Source organism: Ipomoea triloba, chromosome 5, assembly GCF_003576645.1.
Source record: "Ipomoea triloba cultivar NCNSP0323 chromosome 5, ASM357664v1".
NCBI classification, from domain to species: domain Eukaryota; kingdom Viridiplantae; phylum Streptophyta; class Magnoliopsida; order Solanales; family Convolvulaceae; genus Ipomoea; species Ipomoea triloba.
The window spans coordinates 14803197-14826864 of record NC_044920.1 but is presented as its reverse complement, the minus strand read 5'-3'; the positions used below and the strand labels follow the sequence as shown (position 1 = coordinate 14826864).

The window sequence follows — 23668 nt, the reverse complement described above, 5'->3', positions numbered from 1 at the left end:
AGTAAAGGAAATAAAGTCGGAACCCCGCGCATAGGGAACCTAATGTTTTGGTGGGACAGACAATCAATGGAATATTTAACTTATACCTCAACTGTTGTCGAGTTAGTTAGTTGTGAATTATTACAGGTTTATGGGAAGTGGGTGTTGGTCAGGAAAATTAGCCTGAGCACCTAGTGATGAACCGCTAAAAGTTAGCTAGGTTCGCCCTAGGTGTGGCGGTGATGCTCCCGGTTGTAAGGTTGACCAACCCGGGGTGTCACAAGGTGGTATCAGAGCCTAGGATTGAGTCAACCTAGGTTTGTTAAGATAAGCTTAAGTTACTGTGTCACCCTAACCCAAGTGTAAACCCTTCGGAACGGAATCGGAGCTGGTGGCTGGATAGCTGTAAAGGGGATCACCTATCATTGCTGCATATAATCTTGAAAATTGTTCATTGTGTGATATAATCTCTGCTAATAATCGTATGTGTTTGTTGTTAGTAATTGTGATTGTTTGATGATTCGGAAAGTAGGATACACTACTGACTATAGTGCCCTACTTTAGCACTCTGTTGATAAATGTGGTAAAGTGAGCAGTGAAATTGTAGTATAGTTATTGAATAGATACGATGCTGCGTTTGGGGTGGTTAGGTTGCGAAATTCTAACCTTTTTGGAAGTTGTTTGCTTGTTCAGTAAATATGCCTCCTAGACCTAAAACACGTAGTCGTGCGGGCAACGAAGAAACCTCTACCATGGATCGCATGGTGCAGATGATGGAAAGAATGGCTGAGTTCATGATGGCTCAGCAGGCTCCAAACCAAAATCAAGTTCAGCCCCGAGTAGATTATGCTAAAGCAATAGCCAGCAGGCACCCTTCGACCTACGCTGGAGAAGAAGATCCCGTGGTTCTGGAAGAGTGGATCAGAACATTCGACAAGTTGTTGGACGCAGTAAACTGCACTGCGGATCAGAGAATATCCTCCGCGGTGTACTACCTCACAAAGGCTGCGGACAATTGGTGGACTACAACCGGGCCTGATCTTTTGCTAGACCCAGACTTCGACTGGGAAGACTTCAAAACAGCATTGAGGGCTCAGTTTTACACTGAAAGAATTCGAGGAATTAAATGCGAAGAATTTCTAAGGCTGAAACAGAAAGGGGCAAGTATTCAGGAGTATCATGCAAAGTACGTAGAATTGCTAAGATTCGCCCAGGATATTGTGCCGGACGAAGTGAGCAAAGTCAGAAGATTCGTGCGCGGCATGGACTGGGATACTCGAAGAGCTCTTTCACCGTTTATGTGTTCCACCCTGAAAGAGGCATATAAACGGGTATCGGACTATTATCAAGTGCACTTGGATCAGTAGGAGGTGTACGGTCGAAACAAGAGAAAGGCCGAGGCGCAGCAGGGGAAATCGAAACTTGAAAATAAGAAACCATACTTAGGAGAAGCCGGTAGCAGGCAAGGAGAAAGAACGGGGGGAGTAAGCCAAGTAAGGGGTTACCCATGCCCACGGTGCGGGAGGATCCACCCTGGTGAAAACTTACGAGGGGAGAAAATTACATGCTTCTAGTGCGGCCGAGAGGGGCACACGCAAAGAACTGTTTTACTCAACCACGGCGCTATCTGAACCCACCCCTGAATGCAAATCAATGGGGAAGGGTTACTGGAGGACCGAGGCAGGGACAATCTGGAGGTGGAAATGGCAGAGGGAATAATGTCCAACAAGTAAGCAGGGGAGACCTGTAACACCCCGTAAATTCATTTCAAGCCTTTCGTTCGATAATTAATTCCTTGGGCAATTTAATTATTTCCAATTGGGCTAATTCTTTCGATTTAATATATATACACTTGTATATATATATTCATGAGCCTAATTTATTTATTCTAGTCAAGAGCCCAATTAATTGGATTTATTCTTGTAAGGGATTCTTTATTCAATTTGGACCCTTACAACATTTGTGATTTAATATTCCTACAAGCCCAATTTCTTGATCATATGTTATATAATATACATATTGTTTCTAAGACATCTTATGGGCTAACTACTATATTAATTTGTAAGGGGTGAATTCATTAAGCCCAACTTACTAGTCTTGATTATATTTATTTCCTACACCCATTATATTATAAGCTACTTAAGCCCACATCACTTTAAATGTCTTACACCCTAAATATTGTATGTATTCCTAATATATATTTTGATGATCAAATAACCTAAAAGCTTTCACTCCTTCTTCCTCCTACAAGAAATCCCACACGCCATTTTCATCTAGGAAATCCTCCAAAATTGATCTTCACTTTCCCTACAAGTTTTCAAGTAAAGGTTGCTCTTTTAAGCTTGGTTAGGAGTGGGTAAATGCATCTATCCTAGAATCCATCTTGCATTTTGTGTTTTGATAGTCTTTTTAGCATATTCTTATAATGTTATTTTGGGGTTCTTTGGGAAAAAGATGATCATCAAGAAGGTGGGGCTTTGTGAGCATTGCTAGAGGCTTGTTGGAGTAGGAAAAGCTCTTTGNGCCCCTTAGGTTTTAAATCGCTTCCGCTATGTTTTCGTTTGATGGTTGAGATTGGCAGCTGTTGTGTTAAGCTTTAGCTATCTCAGCCGGTGTGAGGTTGGGGGTGTCACAGTTGGTATCAGAGCCTGTGTTGAGGTCTGAATAGAGATCCTAGGGTTGTAATCTGAGACTCTAGGACTTGATCAGTAGAAGTTAAGATGTTTAAGAGTTCTAAGATGTGTGAATTCTAGGCCGCGCGGTGAGGACTCGTTTACTTGCTTTGGTTATGCTTTGCAGATTGTTTGTTGTTTGCTTGCTGTGAGCTCGTTCTCACTTGCTTTCTTGCGTGTTTGGTTTAGACCGACCGCAGTGTTCTCTTCACCTTCTGTTAGTATTCTCCCTCTTCTGCATCATGCTACCGTCAAGAAAGCGGGAGGAAGCCCCAGGCGCGGGAGGAGGAATGCTGGATCGCCTCAAGAAGCTGAAGGCGGCCGACGCTGGAACGGCAAGGACTTCAGGAGGCAGCAGCTCGTGTAGCAGGGGAGTGACTCTCCTTGGCTTCGAGAGAGCAAGTGGAAAGGAAGGAGTCCCATCTACGACAGGGAAGCTTCTCATCATGAACAAGTCCCAGGCCGAGAGCTACGACGTGGTCACCGGCATCTTCCCAGTGCTTTCCGTCCCCACCTTGGTGTTGTTCGACTCTGGAGCCTCTAATTCTTTCATATCCTCGAAGTTGGTCCGTGAGCTGGGCATTGTGCCTAGCGCAGCGACGAGGATTGCAGTCAAGGTGGCGTCGGGCGAAGTTAAGGCATGTGAGCACATCTTCGAGGGCGTGCCTATCAAGATTAAGGAAGTGACCTTTCCCAGTGATCTCATTCAGTTCGATCTGGATGACTTCGGAGTGGTGCTAGGTATGGACTGGCTGGGACAGTATAAGGCTCAGATTCTGTGCAGCGAGCAGAAGGTGGTTTTGAAGGGCCCTGGGGGCAAACGGGTATCGTATAGAGGGGTAACTAAGGAGCCCGAGGTCAAGCTGGTCTCGATGATCAAGATCAAGAAATATGTCGCCAAGGGGCATGAAGCTTTCTTATGTGCAGTTGAGGATCTCAGTGCTCCGAAAGATGAAGTGCAGCAAATACCCGTAGTACGTGAGTTCCCCGATGTCTTTCCCGAGGAGATTCCTGGATTACCGCCTCCCCGAGAGGTAGAGTTCACCATTGATTTGATGCCGGGGACAGCCCCAATATCGAAAGCCCCATACCGTATGGCTCCGAAGGAAATGCAGGAGTTGAAAAAGCAGCTGCAAGATTTGTTAAACAAAGGGTATATTCGACCGAGTGTTTCGCCGTGGGGAGCTCCGGTGCTTTTTGTGAGGAAGAAAGATGGTAGCATGCGTCTCTGCATCGATTACCGAGAGCTGAACCGGGTGACAGTTAAGAACAAGTATCCCCTGCCGAGAATTGATGACTTGTTTGATCAGTTGTAGGGAGCCGGCATCTTCTCGAAGGTTGATTTGCGATCCGGGTATCATCAGCTTAGAGTGGCGGAGGCGGATGTTCCGAAGACGGCGTTCCGGACCCGTTATGGCCACTATGAGTTCGCAGTAATGCCGTTCGGGTTAACGAATGCTCCAGCCGCTTTCATGGATTTGATGAACCGGGTATTTCAGCCGCATCTAGATGAGTTCGTGGTTGTGTTCATCGACGACATCCTGGTCTACTCTCCTGATCCAGCCGAGCATGAAAAACATCTCCGAACCGTGTTACACATTCTAAGGGAGAAACAGTTGTATGCCAAACTATCCAAGTGTGAATTCTGGAAGACCAGCGTGGCTTTCTTGGGTCACGTGATAGCCAAAGAGGGAGTTTCGGTGGATCCTACTAAGATCCGAGCAGTGATAGAGTGGCCGGCACCAACAACTCCGTCTGAAGTCCGAAGCTTTTTGGGTTTGGCAGGCTATTACAGGAGGTTTGTTCCGGATTTCTCTAAGATAGCCCGACCGATCACGCAGCTCATGAAGAAGATTACACCCTTCAGATGGGACAGTGAGTGTGCCGCAGCGTTTCAAGAGTTGAAAGAAAGGTTGACTTCGGCTCCTGTTTTGACTTTACCATCCGGGACTGAGGGGTTTGAAGTATACAGTGACGCGTCGAAGAAAGGGTTGGGTTGTGTACTGATGCAGCAGGGCCGAGTGGTGGCGTACGCATCTCGACAGCTCAAGAGTCATGAAGAGAACTACCCCACGCACGATTTGGAGTTAGCTGCTGTTGTTTTTGCACTCAAGATTTGGAGGCATTACTTGTATGGGGTGCAGTGTAAGATTTACACCGATCACAAGAGTTTAAAGTATATCTTCACACAGAAGGAGTTGAATATGCGACAAAGACGTTGGTTAGAGCTCATTAAAGACTACGACTTGATTATTCAGTATCATGAGGGAAAAGCAAATGTAGTGGCCGACGCACTGAGCAGAAAGACGAGCCATTCACTCAATGCCACGTGGGTACTAGCAGACGATCTGTGTAAGGAATTTCAAAAGTTGAACATTGCTGTGGTGGAGGAAGGGCAAGTAGAGGAAGAAGTTCGACTCTTTAGCATGCAGATCTTACCAGCTTGGCTCGACGAGATCCGAAGGGGCCAGACGGGCGATGCCCGGTTGAACAGAGTGAGGGCCAAGATGGTTAATGGCAAGAAGGGACCCTTCGAGCTCTACCCCGACGGCAGTATTCGATATTTAGGGCGGTGGTGCGTGCCACTTTCGTGTAAAGACTTGAAGCGACAGATATTGGAAGAAAGCCACTACACTCCGTATTCAGTACATCCTGGTGGCGACAAGTTGTATAAAGACATGAAGAAACTGTTCTGGTGGCCGAACATGAAAAAGGAAATAGCTGACTTCGTGAGCCGCTGTTTGAACTGTCAGAAAGTCAAGGCNACCCCTGGAAGTGCCCGAAGGAAAGTGGGAATCTATATCTATGGACTTCGTAGGAGGGTTGCCTTTGACCAGATCCGGGAAAGACAAGATTTGGGTGATAGTGGATCGCCTCGCCAAGACAGCCCATTTCATCGCCATGAAGGAGACGTGGACTATGGATCAGTTGGCTAGGGCTTACATACACCAGGTGGTGAAGTACCACGGGGTGCCTCGCGACATCGTGTCTGACCGCGACTCGAGGTTCTTATCACAGTTTTGGAAGTCACTACAGGCAGCTTTGGGCACGAGATTAAAGATGAGTACAGCTTTTCATCCTGCCACTGACGGACAGACTGAGCGTACCATATAGACTTTGGAGGATATGCTGAGGGCTTGCATGCTTGATTTGCNAGGAATGTTACTACCCCTGGAAGTGCCCGAAGGAAAGTGGGAATCTATATCTATGGACTTCGTAGGAGGGTTGCCTTTGACCAGATCCGGGAAAGACAAGATTTGGGTGATAGTGGATCGCCTCGCCAAGACAGCCCATTTCATCGCCATGAAGGAGACGTGGACTATGGATCAGTTGGCTAGGGCTTACATACACCAGGTGGTGAAGTACCACGGGGTGCCTCGCGACATCGTGTCTGACCGCGACTCGAGGTTCTTATCACAGTTTTGGAAGTCACTACAGGCAGCTTTGGGCACGAGATTAAAGATGAGTACAGCTTTTCATCCTGCCACTGACGGACAGACTGAGCGTACCATATAGACTTTGGAGGATATGCTGAGGGCTTGCATGCTTGATTTGCAAGGGTCGTGGGAAGAGCATCTCGATTTGATTGAATTCTCCTACAACAACAGTTATCACTCGAGTATTCAGATGGCCCCGTATGAGGCGCTCTATGGGCAAAAGTGCAGAAGTCCGTTGTGTTGGGAAGACTTGGTGAATCCAGTAACCTTGGGACCCCAATATCTGCAAGAAGCCGCCGAGAAAGTCAAGCTGATTCAAAGTAGAATGAAAGCCGCTCAAGACCGCCAAAAATCCTATGCTGATCTGGGAAGGAAATTCGTGGAATTCCAGGCAGGCGAAAAGGTGTGGTTGAAGATTTCCCCAACTCGTGGAGTAATGAGATTTGGGAAGAAAGGGAAGTTGAGCCCCCGCTTCATCGGACCTTATGAGATCTTGGAGAGGATTAGACAGGTGGCGTATCGTTTAGCCTTGCCAGCAGAGTTAGATCGAGTGCACAACGTGTTTCATGTCTCCCAGTTGAAGAAGTACGTGCACGACGCCTCGCATGTGTTAGCTCCCGACACGTTAGAGTTGGACGAGGCGCTGTCTTATGAAGAGAAGCCCGTGAGGATCTTGGACTCCAAGACGCGCGAGACCCGGCGCAAGGCAATCAAGCTAGTGAAGGTGCTTTGGTCCAACCATGGAGTCGAGGAGGCAACTTGGGAGATGGAGGACGATATGAGGCGGCGCTACCCGGCTTTGTTTGCTCTAGGTAAGCTGTTTAGTTATGTTCTTGCATGCTAGTTTGGGTTGGGTAAGTTATGAGTTTAGATTGTTAGAAGTGTTAGTATGTTCTTGAGTTTAGTTGCATGTTAGTATGTTTTGAGTTTAGAAGTGGTTGAGCAATCGTTTCCTTTTAATCTTCCGTTGAATCTTCGTTTCTTTGAATCGTTCTATTTCAAAGTTCCCGCGAGCTTTGAGCTTCGGGGACGAAGCTCCTTTTAAGGGGGGTAGAGTGTAACACCCCGTAAATTCATTTCAAGCCTTTCGTTCGATAATTAATTCCTTGGGCAATTTAATTATTTCCAATTGGGCTAATTCTTTCGATTTAATATATATACACTTGTATATATATATTCATGAGCCTAATTTATTTATTCTAGTCAAGAGCCCAATTAATTGGATTTATTCTTGTAAGGGATTCTTTATTCAATTTGGACCCTTACAACATTTGTGATTTAATATTCCTACAAGCCCAATTTCTTGATCATATGTTATATAATATACATATTGTTTCTAAGACATCTTATGGGCTAACTACTATATTAATTTGTAAGGGGTGAATTCATTAAGCCCAACTTACTAGTCTTGATTATATTTATTTCCTACACCCATTATATTATAAGCTACTTAAGCCCACATCACTTTAAATGTCTTACACCCTAAATATTGTATGTATTCCTAATATATATTTTGATGATCAAAGCTTTCACTCCTTCTTCCTCCTACAAGAAATCCCACACGCCATTTTCATCTAGGAAATCCTCCAAAATTGATCTTCACTTTCCCTACAAGTTTTCAAGTAAAGGTTGCTCTTTTAAGCTTGGTTAGGAGTGGGTAAGTGCATCTATCCTAGAATCCATCTTGCATTTTGTGTTTTGATAGTCTTTTTAGCATATTCTTATAATGTTCTTTTGGGGTTCTTTGGGAAAAAGATGATCATCAAGAAGGTGGGGCTTTGTGAGCATTGCTAGAGGCTTGTTGGAGTAGGAAAAGCTCTTTGAGGTAACCATCATGTCCACTAAAATCTATTTTACACTCCTATTCTATATGATGATTAATTGGTGATTGGAAATCCTGAAATTCTTGTTGTGTAATACCCCGTATTTTCCTAACATTATTATTTTATCCTAAGGTATTGACATACATGAGTTATGATCTACCGATACTTCAAAAGAATTTTTATAAGTATAGTTGTTATTAAGCTGCGATCGTACGTCCTGGTCACGAACCGTAAAATTTTTAGGAACTAGTATTTGGACNTAAGTTATGATCTTCAGATATTTCAAAAGAATTTTTATAAGTGAGTATAGTTGTTATTAAGCTGCGATCGAACGTCCCGGTCACGAACCGTAAAAATTTTAAGAGCTAGTATTCGGACCCGTTTGTCATAGGAAATGGATTTCTAGACACCATACTATTATTCTTGAATTTCCTATTTAATTAGATTAGCCCATAGCAGCGAAAATTTATTTTGATCGTACATCGCAGAATTTCGCGGTGTACCGAACCTAGCCCAATTTTGAGGGTTAGTCTGGAATAAATTTTTAGTTTCGGAAATTATTCTATCTGGATTATTTTCCACCGAAACTTTATCTGTTTGGACCCCAACTGATAAGTTGGGAGATATTTNCTATTGACTTCTGACTTTGGACTTCGGTCCCTGTGATTGGGTTGATTACCCCTGTGATTGGACTTCGGTCCCTGTGATTGGACTGTCGGTCCCTGTGATTGGACTTCGGTCCCTGTGATTGGACTGTCGGTCCCTGTGATTACCCTAAAACAACTCTATGCTAAATTGTCTAAATGTGAATTTCAGAAGAGCGAAGTAGCTTTCCTTGGCCATGTTGTCACTAAAGAAGGGATAGCCGTAGACCCAGCCAAGGTACAAGCAGTGACCGAATGGAAGACGCCCAAATCAGTAACAGAGATCCGAAGCTTCCTGGGATTGGCAGGCTATTATCGAAGGTTTGTCAAAGATTATTCTAAGGTAGCCAAGCCCTTAACAAATTTGGTTAAGAAAACTACGAAGTACTACTGGAGTGAAGAATGTGAGAAAGCGTTCCAGGAGCTTAAAGAAAGATTAACAACGGCCCCGGTGTTGACTCTACCTACTGAGACGGATGGATATGAGTTATACACCGATGCATCACATCAAGGACTTGGATGCGTCCTGATGCAGGATGGGAAAGTAATAGCTTATGCCTCCCGTTAGTTGAAGCCACATGAGGTTAATTATCCAACTCACGATCTAGAGCTCGCAGCAGTGGTGTTCCCTCTCAAGATTTGGCGACACTATCTCTACGGAGTCTCCTGTAAAATCTTCACAGATCACAAAAGCCTGAAATACATCTTTACCCAAAGGGATCTTAATCTGAGGCAAAGGAGGTGGTTGGAGTTGATTAAAGATTACGATTTGGAAATCCAATACCAAGAAGGTAAGGCAAACAAAGTAGCCGACGCGTTAAGTCGAAAATCGAGTCATGCTCTGTGGGTGCTACCGGAATAGTTGTGTAAAGACTTTCAAAGGCTTAATCTGGAGGTAATAGAGCACGATCAAGTAGAACAGGAAGTAAAGATGTATTACCTGTCAACCACTCCAATGTTATTTAAAAACATNAACTATACAGACCTTAGAAGACATGCTAAGAAGTTGTGCGCTAAATTTTCAAGGCTCGTGGGATGATCAGCTAGACCTAATTGAATTCTCGTAAAATAACAGCTATCACTCGAGCATTGGCATGGCGCCTTATGAGGCATTATATGGGCAGAAGTGTCGAAGTCCCTTATGTTGGAGCGACAAAAGTGATGTCGTTGTTCTAGGACCTCAGTATCTACAAGAAACTATCGAAGCAAATAGGGTGATAAGAGAAAGAATGAAAGCGGCACAGGATCGTCAAAAGTCCTACGCCGATCTGAAACGACAATTCGTGGAATATCAACCTGGAGATAGGGTATTATTAAAAGTTTCGCCAACCAAGGGAGTGAAGCGGTTTGGCAAGAAAGGGAAGCTAAGTCCTCGTTATATTGGGCCGTATGAAATCCTGGAAAGGGTAGGGAACTTAGCTTATCGACTAGCCCTACCAGTTGAATTAAGTCAAGTACATAACGTATTCCATGTCTCTCAGCTCAAATGGTATGTACCTGATGCTTCACATGTGCTGAAACCGGAAGTAGTAGAAATGGATGACTCATTGACGTACGAGGAAAGGCCAATCCAGATCTTGGACACTAAGACCCGAGATACAAGGAGGAAATCGGTGAAAATGGTCAAGGTCCAATGGTCAAATCATAGCCCTGAGGAAGCTACCTGGGAACTGGAAGACGTCATGATAGAACGTTATCCAGATTTGTTCAACTCAGGTAAGTAGTATAGATTTGATTGTCTATTTGTGCTCGATCAACTGTTGTATATTGAATGTCTTGATGTGTGGTTATATGACTGGCTGTGTGTTGAGACCTTATGTGTTAGGAAGGAAGTTTCGGGGACGAAACTATTCCTAAGGGGGGTAGGGTGTAATACCCTGAAAATTTGGTTCATAGCAGCGAAAAATTTTTTTGATCGTAGCATCGCTATATTTCGCGGTGTATCGAACCTAGCCCAATTTTGAGTTTTAGTCTGAGATAAATTTTTGGTTTCAAAATTATTCCTATTTAAATTATTTTCCACCGAAATTTTATCTGTTTGGACCACAACTGATAAGTTAAAAGATTTTTATTTTGGAACCACAAGGTAGTGACAAGTGTCACTAATTTTTACCTAGTAATTAAAATATTAATTCTAAGAGATGAGTTTGGATAAGCATTCCACATATTTTATTATTATTATTATTATTATTATTATTATTATTATTATTATATCATATTACGTATATATATATATCTGAGATAAGTTTCACCATTATTATATTAATATATATGGATAAACATTACATATCTTATTATTATTATTATTATTATTATTTTCATTATTTTTATAGATATAATGTTATGTGTATATATATATACGTTTAGATGGGAAGAAGAAAGTTTCACTTCTTCATCCTCATTTCCCATTCCATTTCGTGAGAGTGAGAGAGTGAAGCAAAGTTTCAAGCTTTGATCGCGATTTGTTCGGTAAAACTTTAATTTTATTCGGTTAAAAGTTATATTTTTACTCCTAGTTCATAGTTTTGGGTAGAATTTTGTTGAACCCTATTTGTATTACCGTGTTTATGTTAGGGTTTTAAGAGCAAAGGTTGAATCCCGAGCTTCAATCTTCGAATTTCTTGTGTTCATAGTGAGATTGAGGTAAGTTACCCCTCAAGTTGGAATTATAGCTACTCAAAGTAGGTAATTGGTGAATTAATTTCCAATCCATGAAGTTGTATGTAATTTATGAACTTTTTGTGTATTGGGCATGTTGTACACATAAATTAGGGGTTATATATATATATATATATATATATATATATATGTTGTGTGTGTGTGTGTCATGATATATGTATATATGCATTGTGTACATGTGTGTGTGTGTGGTATAATATATATATGTATGGCGTGATGTGTATATATATATATACTGCGTGAGTGTGTGTGTGGCGTAACATATATATATAAATTATGTATGTGTGTGTGTGTGACATAATATATGTATATAGGTAGTAATAGAATACATAATTATATATATGCTATATATATATACCGTAACATATATATATATTATGTGGTAATTTATATGTATTATCCATACACATTATATCATGTACCATATACCTATTATATACCTATATTATATATTATATTACCAATTACATGCTATGAATATATATATTACAATATATACGTACTCTAGTATATCTATATTACATAGTGTATGTCATATGTATTATGTATATATTATATTATATACCGTATATATATATAAGATATATATATATATATGAGTATAGGTATGTTAATGTTATATATATATGTATAGGTATAGGTAGTGTATGTGAACTATGTGTTGTGAACATGAATAAGTAATAAAGTGCGTTGTGAGTATAGGAAAGAATCTAATAGTGTAATCATGCCATGTTGGTTGTTGTCGTGATATGTGAATTATGTACCACCGGTTGAATACATATGTTAATGAGTGTATAAGTAGGAAAGGTGAGCGTATTGTCGGAACAAGAGTAGTGAACGTTTAAAATGAATAAAACCTTAGTTTCAAGAAGTTAAGAGGACCTTGTTGTCTTTTTACCTTGGGCTATAATTACTAAAGGTTGTCATTGAAATATGTACGATTGTATTCGTACTTAGGCGAAGTCTATTCGCCGAGTCTCTACGTCACTCATGTATGGCTAGACTGTGGGGGTGTGCACACTTAAGCGTATTGACTTCGTCGTCTCCGGGTTGGCGTCATTTTAATGGACCTAGACGGGGCCACACTAGGGTCCATTCTAATGAACTATCGTCCAAGGGACCGAGAAGAGAACTTGGGTAATGACCGCAAGCCCATGTTCCAGGTTCAATCGGTCAACGACAAGGAATATTCAACATTTCCTATAAGGCCTCATACTTTGAAATGAAACTAAGTCGAGTTTTCATATGTAGTGGTTAAATTAATGGCTATGTTAAGACGTGTGATACTAGTTCCAAGAAACTAGTCGTGTGATGTCTGAGAAATGGGATTTTGTGAAGATGTCAAGTATGGTGGTGAAAATTCACGCGTGTAATGTGAATGTGATAGCTTTATGCATATTTATATTATCGTAATTTACAAGCATGAAAGCATGTCAATCAATAGGAAATTCTATGCTATGGTCAATTGGTAAGTTAAATCATCTTTACCTATAAATGAGAAGCTTATGGGTTCTTACTTAGCCGTCGTGCTAACGGGTGCTTCACTGTTGCCCTTTAACAGATGTCATCCAGCAATGAGTCGTATAGTTCGGTAACTTCACCGAACTATAATGGCTCAGTTTTTGGATATGGAGACTATATACAGCATACGATAGGGGAAGACCCCTATGTACCCAGCTACACTCTGCTAGCTCCTGACGATTCCTTCTCATCATCCAGCTCTCTTGTGTCTCTGGTAGATGCTCATCAGGCTCGGTGGGGCTACTACCCAATAGAAGTCTAACCGGGTAGCGACCCCCTGGAATTCATTGTACATTACCCATATCTCTGGGATCCCACTCCTCCTGAGGGAGAATGGTCTATGGTCATTGTCACCGATCGCTCCTTGGATCACCTTAAGTGGTTTGAGGGCGAATGGCATCTAGTTTGGGGAGAGTTTGAGATCCCAGTGTATCGTATGATCTGATAGGTGGTGGAGGTCATGTCGGGGTAGTCTAAAACTCTCTTTTTGTGTACATATTCTGCAGTAGTCTTAGTAGATCAATTGCCAAACTTGGCATTGTGATTATGTATATATATCTAACTTATGTTTTGGGGTTCTAAGGACGTCGTTATCACACCTATGAACCTATATATATATATATGTGTGAATGTTTGGAATGTTTAACTTATACCTCAACTGTTGTCGAGTTAGTTAGTTGTGAATTATTACAGGTTTATGGGAAGTGGGTGTAGGTCAGGAAAATTAGCCTGAGCACCTAGTGATGAACCGCTAAAGGTTAGCTGGGTTCACCCTAGGTGTGGCGATGATGCTCCCGGTTGTAAGGTTGACCAACCCGGGGTGTCACAAGTTCATCCTCAAACAGCCCAAGAGATACTCAAGGATCCACCACTCCATATCCAACCTCAAACTCATCCCAAGAACAACCACTCAGAGTGTTCATCTCAGATATGAACAGAAACCAACTCCCAGATAATATAATCAAGGATTCAACTAACCAAGAGGCTCAAAAGATGGATCAAGAGATATGAATAAATACTCCAAAAACATGGTAAAATACCCAACAGAATATTCCAACAAAATCCAGAACCAAAGGTGAAACAATCAGACAACAGATCACAAAACAACTCACTGGAAACAGAACCAAGGATACACTAGCGGTACACCTTGGCGGAACACCCTGTGCCGCCACACTCCACCGTCCACACCAACGGTGCCTTCCAGCGGAGTACGCCGGTCTACCGTCCTTCTCCAGACGAAGGGACGGGGCCGCCCAGCGGTGCACCACCTTCCGCCACACCCTTCCTTCGTTGTTCTTGCGGACCACTTAGTCGGGACACATTATACCGCCTAACCTTACCGCAAGAGCAACTCTAAACCACTCCCAGATCAGAACAGACAGAATACACAATATTCATTCCAGAATACAAGAATAGGATCAGATTACTAGATTACATCTCCCAGAAGCCAAATAAATAAGGAATCCATACCAATAAATATCCATAAACATCTATATGCAAAGGATCAAGAACACAAGTTCATAATCCATCAAAAGAAAGGTTCACAGACCAACAACAAGGCTAATATCCAAGAAATTTCAGGATTCCAATACACCAAATAATATCATAGATTGAGAGTGTAAAATAGATTTTGTGAGACATGATGGTTACCTCTTGAAGCACACTTCACCCAAGAACTCTTAAACCTTCTCACTAAGCTTCACCTTCACCTTGATCATCTTTCCCCAAAAGATCCCCAAAAGGAATAACATAAGAACTTGTATAAAGATTATGAAAATAACATGATGCAAGGTGTATTCCTAGAAATAAACACTTACCCAAGCATTAGCAATCCTAAAAGAGCAATCTTAACTTGATTCTTGAAGGTGAAGGGGTAGTGTATGTTGTAGGGTTTTTAGAAGAGTTTAGGTTGAGAGTGAATTGTTTGCAGGGAAGGAAAAAGAAATGGTAGGGTTGATACAAGTCCCTTTTATATTATGGGAGAAATCATTACATACATAAAATATATTACACTAGGGTAACTAGAGTAGATAATGGGCTTTTTAAGAGAATGGGTCTTGCACAATTTAATATAATACTACTAAGTAGGAATTTAATCTTTCAAGAGCAAATATATATGCATATTGGGCCATTATAAAATGCTCCATAGAAATTGTAAGGATTCAATAAAATAAATAAATCCCTTACAAGAATTAGATCAAGAATTGGGCCTTAGAATTAGTAAATAATTCTAGAAGGAATTATATGTATATAATTGGAAAGATTGAGCCCATGTAAATTAAATAAAAATGCCCAGTGGAATTTAATCACCGGTCTTAAGGCTTGAATGAAATTTACGGGGTGTTACAGCTTCTTTGACTTAAGAATGCCTTCAAGCATCCAAAGTTCTACACACTATCCTACTATTCTTAAGAAGTCCATTGGATCTATGATTGCTACAAAGCTTCAATCCTAACTCTAATCAAAGACATGAAAGAGTCAAGAGCTCAATCTCTCATCTAGATTGGCCAAATCCAAACAAGATCTCATCCAACAATCAATAGACAAGAATAGATAATCCAATAATCTAAGCATTTAGATCCAAAAATAGATATAAGATCATCACACTATCAACATATCTTCACACAATCCAAATCCCTAGATTAAACTAGCGACTCATGATATGAAATTCAAGACAAAAGCTAATTCAATCCAAGAGCAAGATAGTAAAATATAATAGAAATGGAATATAAATCACCTAGAATGAAGTGATCGTTCAATCCAAGCTCGTTGTCTTCTACAATGGAAATTATCTAAACAAATCCTAAAATGATCTAAAGTCTTTCTAAAAAATGGGGAACCTCTTCTGAAAATCTATCAAGGGGATTTAAATAGTCTCCGAAAAGCAACCCTAGTGAAATTTCACGCATTGTAGTCTCCACGCCACTCCACACGTGTGTGAGCATGCGTGGGAGGCTACTGGATTGCGGCCACGTGCACTCACACGCGTGTGGCAGTCTTTTTGGGTCCTCCGGGGCTCCGATCTTGCCTGGTTCATTCTTTAATCTCAGTTTTCGCTCTTATTGGCTCCCGAGACTCCTGTTTCACCTCCTTTAGGCTAAAAGTAGCTTTTGTGTGTTGGTTAGTGAATTTAAAGCATTTATGATCATAATTCATAATGTAAGGATGCTAAAAGCGTGACAAAACACCCTAATATGTATTCAATTTATGGGTATCTTGGAGGCTTATCAAATGCCTTGTCTGATCTTCTTCGTTATAGAACCCAAGTAAAACCCAATTTATAGATCTTTACTATTCCATTTTCTTTTCATTTTTTAGATTAGTTTTAGGTAGATTTCAATTGTAGATGACCACAAGTTTGGATTGAAGGATTACTTCATTCTAGGTGATCTCTATTTCATTTCTATTATATTTTGCTATATTGTTCTTGGATTAAATTAGCTTTTGTCTTGAATTTCATATCATGTGTGGCTAGTTTAATCTAGGGATTTGGATTGTGTGAAGATATGTTGCTAGTGTGTTGATCATATATCTATTTTTGGGATCTATATGCTTAGATTGTCAGATTATCTATTCTTGCCTATTGGTTGTTGTTTTGATAAGATCTTGTTTGGATTTGGCCAATCTAGATGAGAGATTGAGCTCTTGACTCTTTCATGTCTTTGATTAGAGTTAGGATTTGTAGGTTTGAAACAATCATAGTTGTGACACCCCCAACCTCACACAGGCTGAGATAGATAAAATCTCAACACAACAGCTGCCTAACTCAACCAAACAGAACATAGCGGAAGCGAATTTAAAACCTAAGGGCGTCATGCCACATCTAGGTAAGATAACACGGCCTAGATGCACAGGCTAACCATAAAAACTGAACTGTATAAACGATAATCCTTAAGTCAAGTCTCAAAACATCCAAACACTAGTCAAGAGTTTATAAAGAAATCTCAAATGGCTCACAGGCCAAAGCATAAATCTAAAACATAACCACTATCTAAGCCTCCTCATACGGGTGTATCTCTATCGCGCTCACGCAAAGACTTTAAGGCAAACCTGGAAAACACACAAAGAACCATTAGCAAAAGACTGCTAAGTAACCACCATTCACACCCGCAAGGAAGTATAGATATACATATAAGTTGTAAATAGGTTTACACACCCATATAGAATATAAACACCAACAAACTGTTCAATAGTTCAAAACGGATACTCAACAAGGATAAACTGAACGAATCATAAACCAAGACTCATCCAAACAAGCCAATATTCATCAGCGAGAGTACAAGGCAACAACCAATCCATAAACGAGATACCAACTGAACAACAATCATAAGGAAACCAACCAACCATAACCAAGAATCATAAGATGTCAATCGAATATACACAAGGAACCCATGAACACATAAACCAAGAAAGAACTCCCAAATCCAACCTCCAAACCTCATACCAATCACCATACCAAACCCAACCACAGTCGGAAGTCAAAACCCAGAAATCTGGTACGCAGGGGTGATGAACCCAATCACAGGGACCGAAGTCCAATCANCCCTAGTGAAATTTCACGCATTGTAGTCTCCACGCCACTCCACACGTGTGTGAGCATGCGTGGGAGGCTACTGGATTGCGGCCACGTGCACTCACACGCGTGTGGCAGTCTTTTTGGGTCCTCCGGGGCTCCGATCTTGCCTGGTTCATTCTTTAATCTCAGTTTTCGCTCTTATTGGCTCCCGAGACTCCTGTTTCACCTCCTTTAGGCTAAAAGTAGCTTTTGTGTGTTGGTTAGTGAATTTAAAGCATTTATGATCATAATTCATAATGTAAGGATGCTAAAAGCGTGACAAAACACCCTAATATGTATTCAATTTATGGGTATCTTGGAGGCTTATCAAATGCCTTGTCTGATCTTCTTCGTTATAGAACCCAAGTAAAACCCAATTTATAGATCTTTACTATTCCATTTTCTTTTCATTTTTTAGATTAGTTTTAGGTAGATTTCAATTGTAGATGACCACAAGTTTGGATTGAAGGATTACTTCATTCTAGGTGATCTCTATTTCATTTCTATTATATTTTGCTATATTGTTCTTGGATTAAATTAGCTTTTGTCTTGAATTTCATATCATGTGTGGCTAGTTTAATCTAGGGATTTGGATTGTGTGAAGATATGTTGCTAGTGTGTTGATCATATATCTATTTTTGGGATCTATATGCTTAGATTGTCAGATTATCTATTCTTGCCTATTGGTTGTTGTTTTGATAAGATCTTGTTTGGATTTGGCCAATCTAGATGAGAGATTGAGCTCTTGACTCTTTCATGTCTTTGATTAGAGTTAGGATTTGTAGGTTTGAAACAATCATAGTTGTGACACCCCCAACCTCACACAGGCTGAGATAGATAAAATCTCAACACAACAGCTGCCTAACTCAACCAAACAGAACATAGCGGAAGCGAATTTAAAACCTAAGGGCGTCATGCCACATCTAGGTAAGATAACACGGCCTAGATGCACAGGCTAACCATAAAAACTGAACTGTATAAACGATAATCCTTAAGTCAAGTCTCAAAACATCCAAACACTAGTCAAGAGTTTATAAAGAAATCTCAAATGGCTCACAGGCCAAAGCATAAATCTAAAACATAACCACTATCTAAGCCTCCTCATACGGGTGTATCTCTATCGCGCTCACGCAAAGACTTTAAGGCAAACCTGGAAAACACACAAAGAACCATTAGCAAAAGACTGCTAAGTAACCACCATTCACACCCGCAAGGAAGTATAGATATACATATAAGTTGTAAATAGGTTTACACACCCATATAGAATATAAACACCAACAAACTGTTCAATAGTTCAAAACGGATACTCAACAAGGATAAACTGAACGAATCATAAACCAAGACTCATCCAAACAAGCCAATATTCATCAGCGAGAGTACAAGGCAACAACCAATCCATAAACGAGATACCAACTGAACAACAATCATAAGGAAACCAACCAACCATAACCAAGAATCATAAGATGTCAATCGAATATACACAAGGAACCCATGAACACATAAACCAAGAAAGAACTCCCAAATCCAACCTCCAAACCTCATACCAATCACCATACCAAACCCAACCACAGTCGGAAGTCAAAACCCAGAAATCTGGTACGCAGGGGTGATGAACCCAATCACAGGGACCGTAGTCCAATCACAGGGACCTAAGTCCAATCACAGGGGTAACGAACCCAATCACAGGGGCAAAAGCTCAATCACAGGGACCTAAGTCCAATCACAGGGGTAATCAACCCCAATCACAGGGACCTAAGTCCAATCACAGGGGTAATCAACCCAAATCACAGGGACCTAAGTCCAATCACAGGGGTAATCAACCCAAATACAATCCATATAAGTCCAATCACAGGGGTAATCAACCCAAATACAATCCATAGTAGCACAGCTATATCACCCATCAACCTCCAAAAGATACCAACAAACCAACATCATATACTCATACTCCAACATCATCCCAAGACAACCAAACAAAGTGTTCATCTCATCTATGAACACAAACAAACTCCCAGGTAAATGAATATCAAGAATCAATAGACCAAGAGTACAAAAGGGAAACTAAAGACATGAATAAATCTCCAAGACAAGGTAGTAAATACCCAACAAAAGGCATGGATAAATACTCCAAAGACATGGTAAAATACTCCACAAAACAATCCAACAATAATCAGAAACAAAGGAGAAACAACAGACAACAACATCACAAAGCAGCCTCTGGGAGCAGATTCCCAGAGAACTTGCGGAACACACTGACGGAACACCGTCTTCCGCCGCACTCCTCCGCAGGAAGGAGGCGGACTGCCTCAACGGAACACCACTCTCCGTTCAACCCAACCACCTTGGCCTTGCGGAACTCCCCGGCGGGTTACATTGTGCCGCCGAGGACCTCCGCAAGGTCAACTCCAACCCCAGTTCCAGAACATCAACAGCAGACACGAAAGAGGTATTTCCAGAGAGCAAAATCAGACCCAATACACCAACATTTCATCCAATTTAGAGGCCAAAGACATGGAAATCCAAACCATCAATGATCATACAACACTAATCAAAAGATCAAGATGAAATCCAACAAATAGATTCAACAAAATAGGCTAATCACAAGGAATTTTCAGGATTTCCAACACCAAGAACATCATATAGAATAGGAGTGAATAAAAATAGTTTTGATGGACATAGTGGTTACCTTAAGAAGCTCTTTCCACCCAAGCAAAGCCTCAACAAAGCTCACAAAGCCCCACTACCTTCTTGATCATCTTTTACCCAAAGAACCCCAAAAGAAACACCTTCTTGATCATCTTTTACCCAAAGAACCCCAAAAGAAACACATAAGAACATGCATAAAGATCACTAAAACTATAAGATAAAATGAATATTCCTAGATAGATGCACTTACCCAAACTTAATAAAATGAATATTCCTAGATAGATGCACTTACCCAAACTTAAACAAGCCTAAAGGAGCAATCTTGACTTGTAAACTTGAAGGAGAAATGAAGATCAATTTTGGATGCAAATGAGGAGGAAAATGGCGTGTGGGTGTAGAGTAGGGAGGAGAGGAGTGAAAACCTTTAGGGGTTTTTGATCTTCAAAATATATACTAAGAATACATACAATATTTAGGGTGTAAGACTTTAATATGAGATGGGCTTAAGTACATATTATAATGGCTTACAAGAATTAAATATATGTCCAAGACTAGTAAGTTGGGCTAAATGAATTCACCCCTTACAATTAATTATAAGAATTAGAATAAGGAAGCCCATAAAATGTCTTAGGAACATTACATATATATTATATAATATATGATCAAGAAATTGGGCTTGTAGGAATATTTAATTACAAAGATTGTAAGGATCCAAATTGAATAAAATCCCTTACAAGAATAAATTCAATTAATTGGGCTCTTGATTAGAATAATCAAATTAGGCTCAAGAATATATATATATGTATATATATTAAATTGAAAGAATTAGCCCAATTGGAATTAATTAAATTACCCAAGGAATTAATTATCGGTAGTAAGGCTTGAACGAATTTTCGGGGTGTTACAATAGTTCCTATGGACTTCTTAAGAATAGTAGGATAGTGTGTAGCTCAAGTGTTTGATAAAATTCCTCTTAGAGCTTTGGATGCTTGAAGGCACTCCTAAGTCAAAGAAGCCTTAGTACACAAAGGTGGAAAAGGACTAAGAACACACACTTTTGAATAGCCAACATCCTAGCATTGTTTATCCATTACCTTAGACACACCAAGATGCAACATAGATGAACACTATCCAATCCCTACCTCTTTTATATATTTTCAAACTCTTTTACTTTACCACTTTCTTGCAATCAAACGAAACCTTATGAACTCCCTTCACTCACGATTCACCATTCACCACACTCAAATCACTTGCAAGACTCAATCAAGTAAACACCCAAACACTTGACACACTTCCACGTCCATCCGTTTTAACACAAATATCTTTTGACGATTCAACCCCTACACAATACTGCAAAAACCCCATCAAAATGGTGCCGTTGCCGGGGAGGGCAATAGTTTGTCATATGTTTTTGTTTACTTTGATTGAATGATTGCTAGATTTGAGCATTGTTAATCCATACCACTTTCTTTTGTTTTATTTCTACTTTATTTGTTTTTGCTACTTACCCAATTGACTACTTCTAGTCAATTGTGGAATCCTTGTTTCATTGATAATCTTACTAGGTGAATGCACACGCGAGAAAAAAGAAATCAAGGCTTACTACCCTACATTCCTGAAATTAATAGAGCATCTAGGAAGAAAAATACCCAAAGGTCACAAATGGCTTCATCAAGCGCAACAAGAAATCCACAAGGAAGAGGAACAACTGTACCAAATCCACCCCCAGTTCCAATTATTCCACAAGCACCCATTAACCGTGAAGAACCAATTCTTGAAGAACCACAAGCTAACAGAGCAAACAACCAAGAAAATATTCGTGAAGAAGAATACTATGGAAATCCTCAGGAACTGCAAAGATCAATTGCAGATTACATGACCCCTGATTTTAACATGCATAACTCGATCTATGTACTGCCGATGGAAAATGTCAACTTTCATGTGCATCCAACTATTCTCAGACTGGTTCAGAACAGTCAATACTCGGGATTACCATCTGAAGATCCCAATGCACACATAACAAGGTTCATACGAGCATGTGGGATGTACATACAGGACTTAGTGAGGAGATAATTCGACTTAAATTATTCCCATTTTCAGTTATAGGAGAGGCAGCACGATGGTTGGAAAGCCAAGACGACAATCATTTCAGATCATGGCAACAGTTGCATCGTGAATTCATGAACGAGTTCTTTCATTATTGATGTTTGCATTGATGGATTCATATTTATATTTGAGCTTCAAGTGTGAACACCATTGTTGTGTACATGGGTTTATTGAATTTCTTGTTCAAATTATGAAATTGATGCTTGAATTGATGAGTAAACTTGTTATAGAACTATTATATGCCATCAATTTGACTTTCCACATGCTACATTGCAAAAATTGAATTTTCAATTTCAAACCCTAATTTTAGAATTTGGGGAAGAAGATGAAGTTGACTTTTTGAAATTCTTGACTTTTATAGTTGACTTCTTATTTGACTATCAATTGAATTATCTTATGATGATATTATGCATGTGTGTGATAGTTCCGGTGGCCATTATAATTCCTTGGCCCACCCTTTCCTTGATAGTTCCGGTTTTGATTTGGATTAGAGTATTTGGGCCTTTTCTCACCCTGCGAATGATCTTCCTCGCTTCTTTTCTTGCCCCTTCCATGGACTTCCCACTGCCGCTGCTGAACCTGGCAATGGCTAGCAGCCCTGCTATAAGCCTCGTCCAGAGTCTGACATCTAAACATGCTGAGCCCCTTCTGAGTATCAAAGTTTAGTCCTCTGATGAACTTGTTTGCCTTGTCACGCTCATCAGGGGCCAGGGTAGGTGCAAACCTTGCTAGGTCGATGAACTCGATGTAATACTCCTGAACTGTCCTATTTCCCTAACGCAGGTGAAGGAACTCATCATACTTGGCTGTCCTGAAGTACTCAGGGTAAAACTTCTCCCTTAGAGCCTCCTTAAAGGCTTCCCAACTGAAGGCGGGTGATTGACGCAGGTTCGGTCCAACTGCAGCCCACCAAATATCAGCTCGCTGCTGCAGATAGAAAACGGCTATATCTACTCGCCGCTCGGCTGGGCAGTTGAGAGCATCGAACATCTTGTCGAACACCCGCATCCATTCTTCGAGGATCAAAGGGTCCTCCTGCCCTAAGAAAGTGGGTGGGTTTCGCTCAGCCACCAGCTTAGCCATGTCGGCTCCATTGCCATTCCCCTGAGGTTCTTGAAGCATACGATCCCCCATCACCTGGGTTAACTGAGCTAACTGTCTCAATGTCCGGGCCAATTCAGCGCTAGTCGGGACATCCTCTTCACGAGCAGCTTGGTCTCTCCTTGGAGGTATTGCAACTTACTGAAAGCAAGGTTCTTATTTTAAAAGAGTGTTTCCCACTCTATTTCATGTAAGCATCTATACACATAAATTATTCATGTATGCTTTTAATCAAGAAATTCAAATAATTGATCACTTACCTGGAGATTTACACACCCACGGGTGTAACATGCCACATATATAGCAAATAACCACATATGTTATTCAAATAAGCTCACCACCTCACCGCGGTGTTTAAAGCTTAGTTTCTAAGCATTACTTCTCAAAAATTTCTTACGGAGTCCTTACCTAGGTTTTACCCTAACCTAAGCTTTGATACCAACTTGTAACACCCCAATTTTTAATTCTCCAAAACTTACTATAAATAGCATTATCTTTTTAGAAACTT

General features: G+C 40.7%; 2 protein-coding genes and 1 long non-coding RNA gene across 3 annotated transcripts; 2 read left to right on the top strand and 1 right to left on the bottom strand.

The window, feature by feature from the left end:
* Positions 1-731: 731 nt before the first annotated feature.
* On the top strand, positions 732-1346 carry LOC116020294. The gene has a single exon (XM_031260777.1). It carries the CDS (start codon positions 732-734, stop codon positions 1344-1346), a length of 615 nt encoding a protein of 204 aa, XP_031116637.1.
* A 9794-nt stretch (positions 1347-11140) lies between these two features.
* On the top strand, positions 11141-13394 carry LOC116021289. The gene is made up of 2 exons (XR_004098964.1): positions 11141-11198; positions 12796-13394. It is a non-coding gene; the product is annotated as an uncharacterized LOC116021289 (long non-coding RNA).
* Positions 13395-22464: 9070 nt separating this feature from the next.
* LOC116020293 lies at positions 22465-23193 on the bottom strand. Its single transcript, XM_031260775.1, has 2 exons — positions 22862-23193; positions 22465-22825 (listed from the first exon to the last, which is right to left on the bottom strand). The coding sequence occupies exons 1-2, from the start codon at positions 23191-23193 to the stop codon at positions 22465-22467; spliced, it is 693 nt and encodes a 230-aa protein (XP_031116635.1).
* Positions 23194-23668: the final 475 nt, after the last annotated feature.